This window comes from Pristis pectinata, chromosome 29 (genome assembly GCF_009764475.1).
Source record: "Pristis pectinata isolate sPriPec2 chromosome 29, sPriPec2.1.pri, whole genome shotgun sequence".
NCBI lineage: Eukaryota > Metazoa > Chordata > Chondrichthyes > Rhinopristiformes > Pristidae > Pristis > Pristis pectinata.
In genome coordinates this window covers 7,860,565-7,876,442 of record NC_067433.1, presented here as the reverse complement: position 1 = coordinate 7,876,442, position 15,878 = coordinate 7,860,565, and the positions used below count along the sequence as shown (strand labels likewise).

Sequence of the window (15,878 nt, the reverse complement as noted above, 5' to 3'; positions counted from 1 at the left end):
TGTAAAAGGCAGGTACCGGCGGCCGTGCGGCCTCGCTTTCCGCAGCGTTTGTCGGCAGAGGCGGCAGCATGGTTCCGGGCTGTGGCAGCTCGCTCCGCTTCTTCAGCGCCAGCGTGGTCAGGGTCTGCCGCCTGCACACCAGCGCCCCGAGGTAGGACAGCGGGGAGGGGGAAGCAGGGCGTGAGTGACGGGGTCCTCCAGCACGTCCCCAGCAGTGCTTGGCCGGGCTCCTTTTATTCATCCAGATGACCCCCCCCCCCCACACACCCCTTCTACTTTTACCTCTCCTTGTCTCCGCTCTCTCATTTTCTCCTTTATTTCCACCACTTCTCCTTGCTCCCGCTCCTTTTCTTTTCCCCCTCTTCGGTCTCCTTCCCTTTCCCCCTTTCTTCCCCTCTCCTTCGCCCCTTCCCCCCCTCATTTCCCCCTTCCCCCCCCTCATTTCCCCCTTCCCCCCCCTCATTTCCCCCTTCCCCCCCTCATTTCCCCCTTCCCCCCCTCATTTCCCCCTTCCCCCCCCCTCATTTCCCCCTTCCCCCCCTCATTTCCCCCTTCCCCCCCTCATTTCCCCCTTCCCCCCTCATTTCCCCCTTCCCCCCTCATTTCCCCCTTCCCCCCCCTCATTTCCCCCTTCCCCCCCCTCATTTCCCCCTTCCCCCCCTCATTTCCCCCTTCCCCCCCTCATTTCCCCCTCCCCCCCTCATTTCCCCTTCCCCCCCTCATTTCCCCTTCCCCCCCTCATTTCCCCCTTCCCCCCCTCATTTCCCCCTTCCCCCCCTCATTTCCCCCTTCCCCCCCTCATTTCCCCCTTCCCCCCCTCATTTCCCCCTTCCCCCCCTCATTTCCCCCTTCCCCCCCTCATTTCCCCCGTCCCCCCCTCATTTCCCCCTTCCCCCCCCCTCATTTCCCCCTTCCCCCCCCCTCATTTCCCCCTCCCCCCCCTCATTTCCCCCTCCCCCCCCTCATTTCCCCCTCCCCCCCCTCATTTCCCCCTCGCCACCCCTCATTTCCCCCTTCGCCACCCCTCATTTCCCCCTTCGCCACCCCTCATTTCCCCCTTCGCCACCCCTCATTTCCCCCTTCGCCACCCCTCATTTCCCCCTTCCCACCCCTCATTTCCCCCTTCCCCCCCCTCATTTCCCCCTTCCCCCCCCTCATTTCCCCCTTCCCCCCCCCTCATTTCCCCCTTCCCCCCCCCTCATTTCCCCCTTCCCCCCCCCTCATTTCCCCCTTCCCCCCCCCTCATTTCCCCCTTCCCCCCCCCTCATTTCCCCCTTCCCCCCCCCTCATTTCCCCCTTCCCACCCGGCTTCCGCGGCGCGGACCTGTAGCCCCCAGCCGCGCGGCTGATGAAATATCTGGCGCCGGTTACGTGACGGGAACCTGTTCATTGTCTGAAGTCGCTAAGCAGGGTCCTTCGACGTGCAGGAGACGAGGAAATGAAAAGCTTCCGACCCCACCTAACGTGGGGAAGAGGGGCAGATTAACTGAGAGCTGAAATTTCAATTAGCTGCAATAAATTGCAGTAACAGTAATTTTCTGTATGGCCTTATTTCTCGCTTCCCTCGACTCATTCTAGTTATCAGCCACATTGTGAAGTCTATCTCACTTAGTCAGCTGGACCACCGGTTGTTCCGTGCTCTCACTTCTAGTTCGGTACCTTTTGGTTTAGCGCTAGACTTCTTAACCTGTCTCTTGCCTTTCTGATATTCCTGTTGCAATTCCGCGCCGCAGAGGGAGTTGCACTAACTGAAATTGCATTGGTTGGTGCCGGTATCTCGATCACTTGGCTGTTCAGCCCTGCCAGTTTTGTCAGCGAGACTTGGGTGTCCTCGAGGATTGAGATCACTATTTCCATTCTAAGTTGGCTAGCTAAGGCCTTACGCTAGCAGAATGATGCAACAACCCATCCCACCAGCGTGTTAAATGTTGACAGTACACTTTCAGCAATTATTTTCATGACTGTATATGAAAGGTTAGTCAGTGGTATTTGATTGCATTTCCATTGACAGGCTTTTAATCAAAACATGCTCTATCAATAAACGAGGGCTCCTCCTAGTTTGTAGTTCCTTATTTGAGTATCTCTAATTGGCATTCCTCAAAGGTACTTCTAAAATATTAGTGGTCAATACTAAATCAGGAACTTCGGCCTTTACTATCCTGCGGATTCCACTGCCAAGAGGAGCTGGTTTAGTCCAACTTATGGCATGATCTTTCATCTTCTCATATTTCATTACAACATGGGAAGCCATTCAGCCCATCGAGTTCTTGGATCTATCCCATTCCCCCATTTATTTCCCCATTATCTATTTTCGCTCACATGCACACTCACTTCTCCCAATTCCCCTGCAGCACATCTACACTAGCGTCCAGTTAACCTACCATTTGTTTTACCTCAAAGCGCTGTTGTAACAAAATGATGTCTGATTGGTACGCAAGACAGGGTTTTTCACTGTACCTTGTGGCAATAAACCAATCCGCTTTTAAGAAGTTGGAAAGAGAACTTGAGCACTTGGAGAGGATGTGCAAACTCCATACAAACAGTACCAGAGGTCAGGATTGAATCCAGATCACTGGATCTGTGAGACTGCACTTCAGTGTCACCTAATGCAGGTATTGTAACTGCTCCTGATTGTTGATGCATTTTGGAAAAGATGTAGTATAGTCAGATATTGGCTATAAACATTCCAGCTCCAAGCACATAAGAACCAACACACCAGTCACCATTCTCTACAACCACATCACTGGATCTTAGGATGCAAACCATTAGACCCAAGAGACTTGTTCACCTTTAGCCCTGTTAATTTTCCCTCTCTCAATTGCTTTAAGTTTGTACCTCAAGCGCCTTTATTACTGAGATGTTTCTAGTATCTTCCACCATGAAGATTGAGCCTAAATAATCATTTAGAATCTCTGCCATTTCTCTGTCCCATTATCAATTCCCCAGTCTCCTCCTCTAAGCGATCAGTCTTTTTGTATCTCTTACTGTCTGTTTTTATGCTATCTGTTCATTTACTCTTGTATACTATTTTCTCCCTCTTTCACATTTAGTTGTCATCGGCTGGTTTCTCAAAAAGAAAATCCCAATCCCCTGTCCTACTGCTCATTTTAACAACATGTATGCCTTTCAATGCCTTCCCTCTGCTCTCCAACTCTGAAATAAAAACACAATACTGAAAATACTCATAGCTCGGGCAGCATCTATGGAGAGAGAAACAAATGGAGTCAGTGTTTTAGGTTTGTGACTTTTCATTGGAACTTGGAAAAGTTAGATATCAAACATGTTAGTGAACGGGGAGGGGTGGAGACCAAATAAAACTGAATGTCTTACCTGGTCGTGGTGCTGACAGAGAAGGTGGTGAAGGCTTGTTAATCACAGCTGATCTGACTGGTGAAGATGCAAGTAGAAGAATGAGGGCAGGGGTGAAGAACGTCGCTGGAACTGGGAGGCGTTGGAACAGTGCAGATGCTGAAAACCTGAAGCAAAAGCTGGAAATACTCAGCAGGTCAGGTAGCATCTGTGGAGAGGGAAATAATTAACATTTCAGCTTGAGGACCCCCCTATAACTCTTTCTCTCATTGTTAACCAAGTCATCACTTGTGTGTGGAAATAAAGCAAGCTGAAGGCTAATTCTTTAAGTGAAAGGACGGGGGATTGTCCTTTAACGGTGAGCAAAATACCATGCGTTTTATAATGTTTATTCTGATTGGTGACCTGCTTTGATCTGTTGCAGTGTCAGTGCGTCTTCGCTGGACTTTTCCTCTTCTAACTCCTCCTTTTGCTCTTCCTGAAAGGCTTCAAATCGTGGTAAAAGGCACTAAAACCTAGATGCTATGCTTTTGGGGATGTTTGGGTATCAAGGGTACATTTCCCACGCATTATGTTTTAATGAATGAGTTTCCTTTCCATTAAATTGTTCAGCCACAGATTTAGCTTCAACTTTCTGCTTCTCCTTCCCTCTTGGTATTTAAACTTAAACTCGAGTATCACCCTCGTTGTGTCAATCTCCCCTGACACTTTACTCCGAGGTTTCCATGTATCATTCTCCTAAGTCACGGGTTTGTAGAAATTAACAGCACAGAAGACCATTCAGCTCAGCAAGGAATGGGGCTATTTGGTGGATTCCAGTTCTCTGCTCAGTGTGTAATCCATTCATTGATAAGATGTGAATGTCACTGTAGATCTGATAATTGCTGTCCATCCCGAATTGTCCTGAAACCAATTTGGTTAAGAAGCAATCACATCCGAGTTGGTGTTTGAAGATGACGGATCATTGTGAAATATCATCTGGTTCACTAAAAATCAAATAATTTCATTGTTGCCATTACTGTTAGTATTTTAAGATAAATTCCACATTAATTACTTTAAACTTTCCCAGATGCTGTGGCGGGATTTGAACTCGTGCTTCTGATTACTAGAACAGAACTCTAGCTACTAGTCCATTAATGCAGCCACACCCCACTGCTAAGGCAGCAGCACTTTAGATGCATGTCTAGTTGCTTTTTAAACTGTAGTGAGGGTTTCTGCTTCCATTGCCCTCTCAGGCAGAGAGTTCCAGACCCCCCAATTCTAATCCATCAAAATCCATGTACCAGCAGACCTTAAGTCTAGTTATTGATCACTTTGCTAGGGAAGATAGATTGTATGTCTATTGACTAAATTCTGCTCTGGCTCCTTTTGCTCATCCGAGCTGAACCAGTCTCTCCACATTACTAACATTTTCCAGGCTCAACAGCGTCCTTGGAAATTTCCTCTCCACTCTGGTACTTGTACATCCTTGATAATAGCACTAAGCTATGAAGCTGATTTTTGTAAAGTACAGTTCCAGAGTGACTCCTCGCATGATATTTTATCCACCTTGCCTTTCCTGCTTCCTTCATTGATCTGTGGACATGCATATCAATATCCCTCCATTCTTCTAGGCTATTTAATCCTCTCTGAATACATAACCTCACATTCTCCGAGTTGAATTTCATTTTCAATTTATTTGTGGTTCCATTGTCATCTTTTAATTGACAGCTTATTTCCCCTCCTTGTCAGTTCCACTGATAGTTTCACCATTTCTGCTAACTACTTAATCTATGGCGTTAGACTTTAGGACAAGATATTGAGTCATACCACAGAAAGGGGTCCAGTGCTGGGTCACATGGAGACCCACTGCAATCTTGCAGTCACTGAAGCTCATTACTAGTTTCTGCCTCTGATTCCACAGGGTTTTATTTTTGTGATGTTTGCCAACTTGTGACTTGGTTAAGTGCCTTGCTTAAATCCCTTAAATGAGCTGAACTCAAGCCTCTTGTTATCTCTCAGAAAAAATCCAGTTGTTAGTTGTACATGCATCTGTCTCACTGTCCTTTATTGATCTGTGCCTGTCTGAATGTTGATACCTACTATCCCCCTAACCCTTCAAATAATTTGATCACCGCTGAGGTTGGGCTGACCTGGTTACTTAATCCATCTCTCTGACGCTGACAACAGCTGTTATTTAGCACCATGTTTGTAGCCCAAGAGGAGGAGGAAATGACGGTGAAAACCTTTGCTATTTCCTTCCTTGCTTCTCAGGCGGTATGAATATTCTTTACCTGTCTCTGGCAATTTATATATGTTTAAAGATGTGGGATCTCTTAGTAATGTTTTAAAAATTTCCAGTATTTCACACCCTTCCTTTACATTACTGTCTATTTATTTAGAACCAAACCCATACCTTCTGCCTTCAAGTTCAAATTACTCTGCTGTTGCCAGTGTTCTCCTCCTGCCATGAGTTTAATAAATATTTGCTTCAAGAAGGCAGCGTTCATCATTAAGGACCCTCACCACCCGGGACATGCCCTCTTCACATTACTACCCTTGGGGAGGAGGTACAGGAGCCTGAAGACCCACACTCAATGTTTCAGGAACAGCTTCTTCCCCTCTGCCATCAGATTTCTGAACTGTCCGTGAACACAACCTCATTACTCCTCTTCTGCACTATTTTTTTTGCAACTTGCAGTCATTTTTATGTCTTGCACTGTACTGCTGCTGCAAAACAACAAATTTCCTGACAGATGTCAGTGACAATAAACCTGATTCTTATTATATTTTGGCATTTTCCTTGAGTTTTACCTATTTACTTTTTCATGAACTTTATTTTTCTAATTTCCTTTTTAATTCTTGAACTTTCAGTATTTCAGTAGGTTTTCTGCACTTTTTGAGCTCTGTACCTGTCTTCTACTTGGCAGCAAGTTGTGTGGGGGAAGGGGGCAGGTGAAAGACCAAGATTTGGGACTCTCTTACTACTTGGCAGTGTGCTTGGTATGGGCACCCTGTATTTCCTCCTTGAAAGCTCTCTTGCTGCTCTGACACTACCTTAACTCCAGGGAACTGCTTCCTGTCCATTTTTCCGAACAAACAAAATTGGCCTTGACCCAACGAAGGACTTTCTGTCCTTGTCTATCTTTGCCCCTTTCCATAACTACGTGAATTCTGAATTATGGTAACTATTGTCCCATTCCCTAACGCTGTCCTGAATGACTGCTTCTCTAATTTACTGTTGATATTAAATTAGATCAATGTTAAACATTGGTTCTTGATTGCACTTTAAGGATGCTATGCTCTACCTTTAGCACCATTTCTCTCAGCTAATGTCGGAGAAGTTGAAATCACTGCTATTGCTGCCTTGGTTATCTTGCAATTAACAGATTTATCTGTATCTTCCATTCTATTTCCCTCTGTCTCCGATGCATCACTCTATCCAAAGTCAGTATTGCATGATTTCCCCCAGCACTCCAGGTGTGGCTTAATAGGGGCTTTGCACTGTGGTAGTATAACCCTGACTCCTTGATATGAAGACCACCGTTTGATTTTTGTTTTGTACTTGTCCATGACATTTAATCTTCATTAGTGCATATTGGCCTTATTGGACATCTTTAAGCTTTACAGAATTTTAATAAATATTAATTTGCCTTGCTTAGGAGTAAAGTGAATGATCAGTCAGGCCCAAGTTCATCTGGCATGGCTTTTCATCTCATCTTAGTTGTTAATAAACAGCAACTGAGGCCCCAATACCAATCCTTGAGGTACTTCGAGTCACACCTTGCCTGTGACTTTTAGCTGTGAACTTTCCCTATCCTGTCTCCTGCTGCCCATCTAATTTCCTAACAAGGTCAATAAATTGCCTCCATTTTCTGGAGATTTATATTTAGCAAAGTCTTATTGCTGAGGGAATTAGTCAAAAGCCTTCTGAAGCCTCACAAATAACATCCATGAATGTTATTGTCCAAGATTGTTGATCAGATTTAGACATCTAGTAGGTTCCAAATCTTGGCACTTGACTAACTTTTGAGGTTGGTGATACTGATTTAAGATTTTAAGCAAAAGCTCCTGCCCCCTGTTAATTTCTTGTGCATCTTTTAATCTCAGAAATGAGGCTGTGGTCATCTCGGGGAGAAGGCTTGCAAGGCAGATCCGAGGAGAGGCGAAGCTTGACGTGGAACGCTGGGTTGCTGATGGGAACAGGAGGCCACATCTCAGTGTTGTCCTGGTCGGAGACAACCCAGCCAGCCACTCCTACGTGAAAAACAAAACCAAAGCTGCTGCTGATGTGGGTATGGACTTCAGCTTTTACTTTCTGATGAATGTTGCTTTCACTGCTGCTCTGTTTGCAGCATTTGCTCCCTCTCAAATGTATTTGAAATAGAAGTTGGTTTGTTGGCGCTTGCATGATGCTACCAGTTAGGAGTTCTCTTCCACGAAGGAGTTTGGTGGGGAGTTTGTGCTGTTAATGTCATTACATTGATCCAGCAATGAATATAGTGCTTCAAAGTTCATGACTAAATGTACTGGGTGAAAGTCTCAGCCCCAGTCAGCTCACATCTTTAAAACAAACCGCGGCCTAGAAATTCGACTGTAGCACAGTTTTGGTCCTAGTGTTACACAAAAGAAAATGCTATTTTTATCCAGAGAAGTGAGGAGAATATTTCTGGGTGGTTTGTGTCACTCTATGATATCAAGAGGACAAGTCACCTTTGCTCCCTGATCTGGTTTCTGAATCGGTGAAGCACAGAATGGCACGTACTTTTTGTTGTATTTATCATTACCATGTATACTATTTACTCTGAGCTTCAGGCAAGCAAGGAATTTCATTGCACCCTGGTGTATATGACGATAAGCTAACCTGAATCTAGTGTTAGACTGCAAACCCACCTCTGCCCCCAATAACAGTCCCTTGCCTGCATTGTACCCTTGGTCCTTTGGGCTCTGGAGTGCAGCCCCTCTTAGCCTCCCCAATTTCTGCATCCAATTGCTGACTCCAAAGCCCTCCACCATCCTGCAAAATAGGGTCTGTGGTCTTTGGCTGCCTTGAACCTGACCTTGGAACACTATTGTGCACCTGGCTTGCAGGAGGAGACAAGGAATGAAAAGTAGCTTGGGTGCCCTGCTGCTGTTATATCCAAGAAGTGAATCCTACAGGGTGCACTAGATCTCCCAAACTCTGCATATAGCAATTGTGACCATCACTGCCTTGGTCCCATACTTGCAAAACTTTCATTAGTAAGCTCTGCCCATATTCCTCCAGAGCTGTCATTGTACCCCTTTAAGAAATGTGTCCTGTGGGTTATAATGCCTCTTCTCAGTCATCCTGCTAATATATAACACTATACTATGACTCTAACAAAATACAACTCTAGGAACTGGTGGAACCTCTGTCTCACAGCGCCAGAAACCTGGATTCAATCCTGTTTGTGTGGAGGATGCATGTTCTCGTGACCATGTGGGTTTTCTCTGAGTGCTCTGGTTTCCTCCCACATCCCAAAGACGTGCAGGTTGGCGGGTTAATTGGCTGCTGTAAATTTGCCCCTAGATGAGGGGTTGAATCTGTGGGAAATTGATGGGAATGCGAGGAGAATAAAATGGGATTAACGTGGCATTAGTGCAAAGGTGTGTTTGATGGTTGGCATGGATTTGGTGGGCAGAAGGGCCTCTTTCTGTGCAGTATCACTACATAACTCCAATTATATTGGACTATCGCATTGTCCAAGTTGAGTTCCTCATTTCCTTGTTACAGAAGTGACCATTCGGCCCCAGCTCTCAGTAATCCCATTCATTTCATTTCCCTGTAACCTATTCTCTCAATCATATGACTATCAACTCCTGATTCTCCTACAACCACCCCCAACATCAGACGGCCAATTAACCTACCACCCTGCAGGTCTCTGGGAGGTGGAAAGAAACCAGAGTGCCTGGAGGAAGCCCATGTGGTCATGGCCGGCATGTGCAAACTCCCCACGGACAGCACCCCAGGTCAGGATTGAACCCAAGTCACTGGAGTTAAGGTAGCTGTGCTATGGGGGTGCCTTTTGGAGTGGGTTGTTTTAAAACTCTTGGATTTGGTTGTACAAGAACTTTTAAACAGATTTAGCCTCTCCTATTTGAAGTTTATTTTCATGGATATACCCAGGCTATAAATGCCATGAAAATTAGCTTTTTGCAATACAGTATATAACAAATATGACAAATATAAGTTAACAAGCTTAAATTAACATCTTGTACATGGCTTGCATGACAAAATAAACAATGACACTAGTGCAAATTGAGAGAAAAAGAAATGTAGTGTTAAAGTTTTTCAGATCAGTTCAAGAACCTGACGGCAGTGGGGAAGAAGCTGTTGTTGAACCTTGAGATGTGGGTCTTCAGGCTCCTGTACCTCCTGCCTGATGGCAGCATCAAGAAGAGGGCTTGGCCTGGATGGTGGGGTCTTTGGATGCCACCATCCTGAGCCATCACCTCTTGTAGATATCCTTAATGGTGGGGAAAGCTGTATCTGTGATGAAACTGGCTGAGTCCACTGCTCTCTGTAGCCTCTTGCATTCCAGGCTCTGATGCAACCAGTCAGAATGTTGCAAAACTTGTGTATTCACCATTGTATCATTACTTAATCCTTGGTGCATATTGCACACAATTTGAGTCCTAAACTATCATCAGTATTCAGGAAAATCTTTCAAAACACTAAGGCAACAGTACAGCAATGTCTACATGCTTTACATGAAAAGTAGCCATGTGAAGAGTTCTTCAGACAACCAACGTTCTGGGACAGGTGGGCACAGGAAGGGGCTCTGCCTTCATTCTGAATGTGACTCCTTTGGCCCAGTGTCAAATTCTGTCAGTGCTTTTCTTGGAAATGCAGTTGAATATTTTCTTCAATGAAGAAGTTGCATAAATGCAAACTGTTGTAAATAATACTCCAGTAACTCGGGCCTCCTCTTTCTGGAGAGCAGGAACTTCCTTGGATGAATAATCCAAATTAAGATAGATTGGATTTTATTGAATTCATGTACAAGAAGTATATAAATAGAATGAAAAGTGCAAGAGTGCAAAAGGGGGCTTGAATGTGTACTTTTGTAAGAGCAGCACTGAATTCTCAGAAAAGCTGCCTTGTTTGAAAGTGTGCTGCTGCTAGATGATGCTCGTGACTTGGCAGATAAACTGCTTTATCAGTAACAGCTTGCAAGCAAGCTTCTCATTAGTGGAGAGACTTTCAATGGTAGGAATCACTGATACAGTACAGTGAGCTATACTAGATGAAAAATGCTAAAGGACTGCTGCTGTCATTTATCTCCAAGTTGTCCAAATGTTTTAAAGATTAAGCTAATAATTCTGTGTAAAGTGGTCACGTAGGGTTCCTGCTGGTTTAGTGAGCAGCTAAGTGAGACTTTTTTGAACTATTGCCTGAATTATGCTGACTTTTGCTCATGCAAGGTCCTTTTTTTATAAATCCTCATCCTTGTTTTTGGATTCTCCTGTCGATTTGTCCTCCTGCATTCCTATACTGGCTGGATAAAGTAGGATTTGTCTTCTGGATTTTTTTCCAGCCTTTGTGCAATAAAAATCCTTGACGTAAAACAAAGCTTTACTTTGAAATGATGTTATAAAAATAACAATCAAACTAATCTGTATGGACCAGGCCTCCAAAGAGTCAGGGTGAAGTGGTGTCTTGGATGGGTGCCCAGAAGAATTAGTGTGGCAATAAAATCAAAATATTTTCCCTGGAGTACAAGAAGAGCAGAAGTAATCCCAGTTAGGCATGAACAGGAAAAAAAATCTGAAATGCACATCAAACCTTACTGAAAACTGTGCCTTACCATTTGTTAAAACACTGCAACAGGAAGAAGTCATTCAACCCCATGAGTCCATTCCACAATTTGGTCCAGTTGAGTTTGTCTCGTGCACAAATGGGTGAGGTACGAGTACAGTGAAAAACTTGCTTGCAGCAGCTTCACAGGCATGTAGGTACAGACAACGTACAGAATATACTTTATATGAATTGTGCAAGACAGTGGAGAGGGAGAGAAGACTGTTCTTGCTTTGTGCACAATTAGACAAGTCCATGGCAGTGCAAGAGGTGGTCTGTATTACTTTGCTGAGATAGGGTTAGGGTTGTGCAGGTTGGTTCAAGAAGCTGATGTTTGTAGGAAAGTAGCTGTTTCTGGTGGTGTGGGACTTCAGGCTTCTGTACCTTCTGTGTGATGGGAGCAGTGAGAGGAGGGCATGATCCAGATGGCGGGGATCCTCGATTATAGATGCTGCAGCCTTGAGGCAGTGCCTCGTAGATACTGTCAGTAGTGGGGAGGGCTGTGCCTGTGATGGACTGTGTTGTGTCCACTACTCTCTCTGCAGCTTTTTGCATTCCTGAATTGGAATGTCCATGTCAGGCCATGATGCAACCAGTTGGGATACTTTCAACATCTGTAGAAGTTTGTTGGTGTATTTGGTGACATGCCATTTGTTGTTAAGCTTCTAAGAAAGTAGTGGGGCTGGTGTTCTGCCTTTGTGATTGCATCTATGCACTAGGCCCAGGTCTCTCACTGGTGGACCTGCACCTTGATTTCATTTACTTTCTTCCAACATACTCCATGATAACCTTTTCAACCAAAATCCTATCTCTGTCAAACCTGAATATCAGTTGTCCCAGTGACCACAGCCTTTTGCTGATTTAACAGCTTCACTATTGCTGCTCTGCCTTCAACTGTCAAGGATCAGTTCTTTACCCTTGATTGAGAAACTCCCCAAAAGTCCCTCTTCTTGACCAAGTTCTTGATCAATGTCTCATTAGCAGCTCCTGTGAAAGCACCTTGGGTCTTTTCCCACATACTTTACTGTCAGCAGCTGAGATAGGTGGCCACTGGGGGAGGGAAAGATTAATCACCTTTTGGTAGCTGTCTATTGGCAACTGAGTGTGGTTTTATAGCAATACTCGCATGCCAGAAGCAACAAGGTGGGCACAATCACTTGAGTTGACTAGGGTGGGTGGAAATCAAGTCCTGTTACCCTGTGAACTAGTTTTCTGTGGGGAAAATATTTGTCCTTCTAATGAAAGTTTGAACAAAAATGTTAAACTTGGTGCTGCAAGTGATACTTTGAAATGTAATTTAAACTATTTTGGATTGCCTGTGTGGTCTGATGCGACACCACTTCTAATATTTGAAATTGGTTCCTCCACCCAGATTATTTGTGTCTTGGGCTTTTGCGGTAAGAAGCTAAAATAGCAGCCAGTGATGTTCTCATTTTCAGAAAATTTCTTTCTCTGCAGATTTGGAGACCAATAACTGAGGCTATACCTCTGTTGGGGCAAGTGTCAGTTGTAGAACATAGAACAGTACAGCACAGGAACAGGCTCCTCAGCCCACAATGTTGTGCCAAACTAAATAAACCAGCAATTAAAAGCCTAACTAAACTAGTCCCTTCTGCCTTCAGAAGTCCATATCCCTCCATTCTCTGCACATTTACTGTATGTGCCTCTCTGAGAGCCTCTTAAATGCCTTGATCACATTTGCCCCCACCACCACCCCTGGCAGTGCATTCCAGGCACCCATCGCTCTGTTTTTCTAAAAAAGACTTGCCCCACGCATATCCTTTTGAACTTCCCCCTCTCACCTTAAATGCATGCCCTCTAGTATTAGACATTTTGACCCTGGGAAAAAGATACCAACTGTCCACTTTATCTATGCTCCTCACCATCTTATAAACCTTTATCAGGTCTCCCCTCAGCCTCTGCCACTCCAGGGAAAACAACTCGAGTTTTTCCAACCTCTCTGATTAGCACATAACCTCTAATCCAGGCAACATCCTGGTGAGCCTCTTCTGCACCCTTTGCAAAGCCTCCATGTCCATCCTTTCATGGAATGACCAGAATTGAATGCAATACTCTAGATACTGCCTAACCTAACCTGAATGTAACTTCCTGACTCTTGAAATCTTGTGTGTTGGCTAGTGTGACCTGAAGACAATTTGTTGGTGAAACCATTACAACTGAATTCACGCAGCAAGAGTGAACTAACCAGCCTTCATAGAAATTAAAAACTGGCCACCAACAAACAATAATAGATGTTAAAATGGCCAACAATGAGATTGATGCTGTTGCTCTCTACAGTGAAATATTTGCACCTGTGAAGATTTTTGTAATAATTCTTTCTTTGACTTATTGGTGCAGGTATCACAAGTGAGACCATTCTGAAGCCAGCTAGCATCACTGAGGAAGAGCTGCTGGAGTTAATTAACAAGCTCAACAATGATAATAAAGTTGATGGGTTGCTTGTCCAGCTTCCTTTACCCGGTAAGAATCTCATTCTGTGACTGAGCTGTCACGTTGTCTCTGCTGTGTCCTGTTCACTTGATGTTTAGTTTGTTGGCCTATAGGTGTGAGATTGTGTATCTGGAACTTGCTGCTGCTACATTACTAGAGTGTGAGACAGTTAAATGAACAATGATTTGTTTTTCTAACCATTCTGTTCTTTATCTGTTTTAATTGCTGGGTCAGTTGGATTCCAATTATTCTAAAATGCTAGACTATGCAAAATTGTAGTAATATTTTTGCTGCTTTGAATCTCTTCTGAGGGGGAAGAATTAAGAATGTTATCATATTTAGAGATGGTATTTTCACACTGTGTCATTGTTTGAGCCAAACTTCCAGGGCCAGATGGTGCTCAATCAGCCAATACCTGTGCTCCACATGATTCCTGGTGCTTCACCAACTAATTGCAGCCCTTTGGGTCAAGTTGAACTGGAGCCACAATTACTGTGGCTGGCTTTTGAGCTGGAGCATTGACTAGGTCTTAAGAGGTGGATCCTGATGCTTGGCTCCCTCGTCACCTATGGCAGTTCATTGCTGTCAAAGACCTTTTCAATTGTTTTGAATTATGGCACTAATTGAGACATTTAGAAGTAGTTGGAAGATTAAAACAAAATACAATGTTTTAATTGATAAGTATTTTTATAAAAATCATTTAAAATGAATAAAAGATTCAAACCACATTCACCTGTAAACATTTTCACCCTGGTGGGTGATCCCATTCAAATGGATAGTGTAGAGCTTGGGGCAACAAACAAGATGCTGGAGAAAATCAGTGGGTCAGGCAGCATCTGTGGTGGGAAATGGAACCTTATCTGCAAAGTTCCTCCAACATCATCTTTGTTGCTCCACATTCCAACTCCTGTGGTCTCTAGAGCTTGGGGGGCCTGATATGAAGTGCATCCTGATCCTCAGCTTGACATGACTGCCTGGTCCAGGGGTGGAGTGGGATGTTGAATGCAACAGTGCAATTGAAGCCACTGTGCTGCTGAATTATTGCAGTGCCTTGAACATCTGAGCATGCACCCGCATACTGCAGTGAGCGGGTCCAGAATCCAACAGTGACCAGCCAGTGAATTTCCATGTCTTGTTAAAGTTTATTCTTGTCCCTTTAGTAATGATCTCATTCCATTAACTGGGGCACTGCATATTAAATATCTCTTCTGTGATCTTTCTTGATCATCTTCCAACAAAGAACCAGAAACCTATTTGGTTCCAAAAAAATTAAGTAGCAGAAGGGGAGGATTGTGTACAAGGAGATTGCAGAGCTGGTGGTGACCATGGTGATTTTACTGTGTGGAAAGTGACCAGAAAAGTAAGAAGCTTTTTTAAAAAAAAATTCTTCTGCTGGGGAAGAGTGTGCTTAATTGATTCAAGGAATGTGTCACTGGTTTGGAAAAGTGGTTAGTCAGCACACTACAGCACAGAAACAGACCTTTCAGCCCACCTAGTCCATGCCATCGTGGTTTTCTGCCTAGACCCATTTACCTGCACCCAGACCATAGCCCTCCATACTTCTCTCATCCATGTACCTATCCAAACTTCCCTTAAATGCTACAATCAAACCCATATCCATCACTTCTGCTGGCAGCTCGTTCCACCCTCACAACACCCTCTGAATGAAGTAGTTCCCCCTCAGATTCCCCTTAAATAGTTCACCTTTCACCCTAAACCTATGACCTCTAGTTCTAGTCTCACCCAACCTGAGGGGAAAAAGCCTGCATGCATTCACCCTATCTATACCCCCTCAATTTTGTACACTTCTAAAAGATCTCCCCTCATTCTCCTGTGCTCCAGGGAATAAAGTCCTAACCTATTCAACCTATCCCTGTAACTCAGGTTCTCAAGTCCCAGCAACATCCATGTAAATTTTCTCTGCACTTTAAGCTTGTACCTTTCCTGTAGGTAGGTGACCAGAACTGCACACAATACTCTAAATTTGGCCTTGCTAACATCTTATACAACTTAAATGTAACATCCCAACTCCTGTACTCAGTGCCCTGATTTATGAAGGCCAATGTGCCAAAAGTTCTCTTTATAACCCTATCTACCTTTGGTGCCACTTTCAAGGAATTATGGATCTGTATTCCCAGGTCCCTTTGTCCTACCATACACCTCAGAGCCCTACCATTCCCTGTGTAAGTCTTACACTTTGGAAGGACAAACCAGGTTATCACCTCACTTGTCTGCATTAAATTCCATCTGCCACTTTTTCAGCCCATTTTCCCAGCTGGTCCAGATCACTTTGCAAGCTTTGATCGCCTTCCTCACTGTC

At 44.4% G+C, this 15,878-nt stretch overlaps 1 protein-coding gene across 1 annotated transcript in view; it reads left to right on the top strand.

Annotated features, from left to right (window-relative positions):
- LOC127584410 (bifunctional methylenetetrahydrofolate dehydrogenase/cyclohydrolase, mitochondrial-like) overlaps window positions 1-15,878 on the top strand; it is a 38,954-nt gene continuing 23,076 nt past the window's right edge. Inside the window, exons 1-3 of the mRNA XM_052041201.1 lie at window positions 1-151; window positions 7,399-7,583; window positions 13,466-13,588. Coding sequence (XP_051897161.1) covers window positions 69-151; window positions 7,399-7,583; window positions 13,466-13,588 — 391 coding nt within the window. The 5' untranslated portion in view covers window positions 1-68. The remainder of the gene's footprint in view (window positions 152-7,398; window positions 7,584-13,465; window positions 13,589-15,878) is intronic.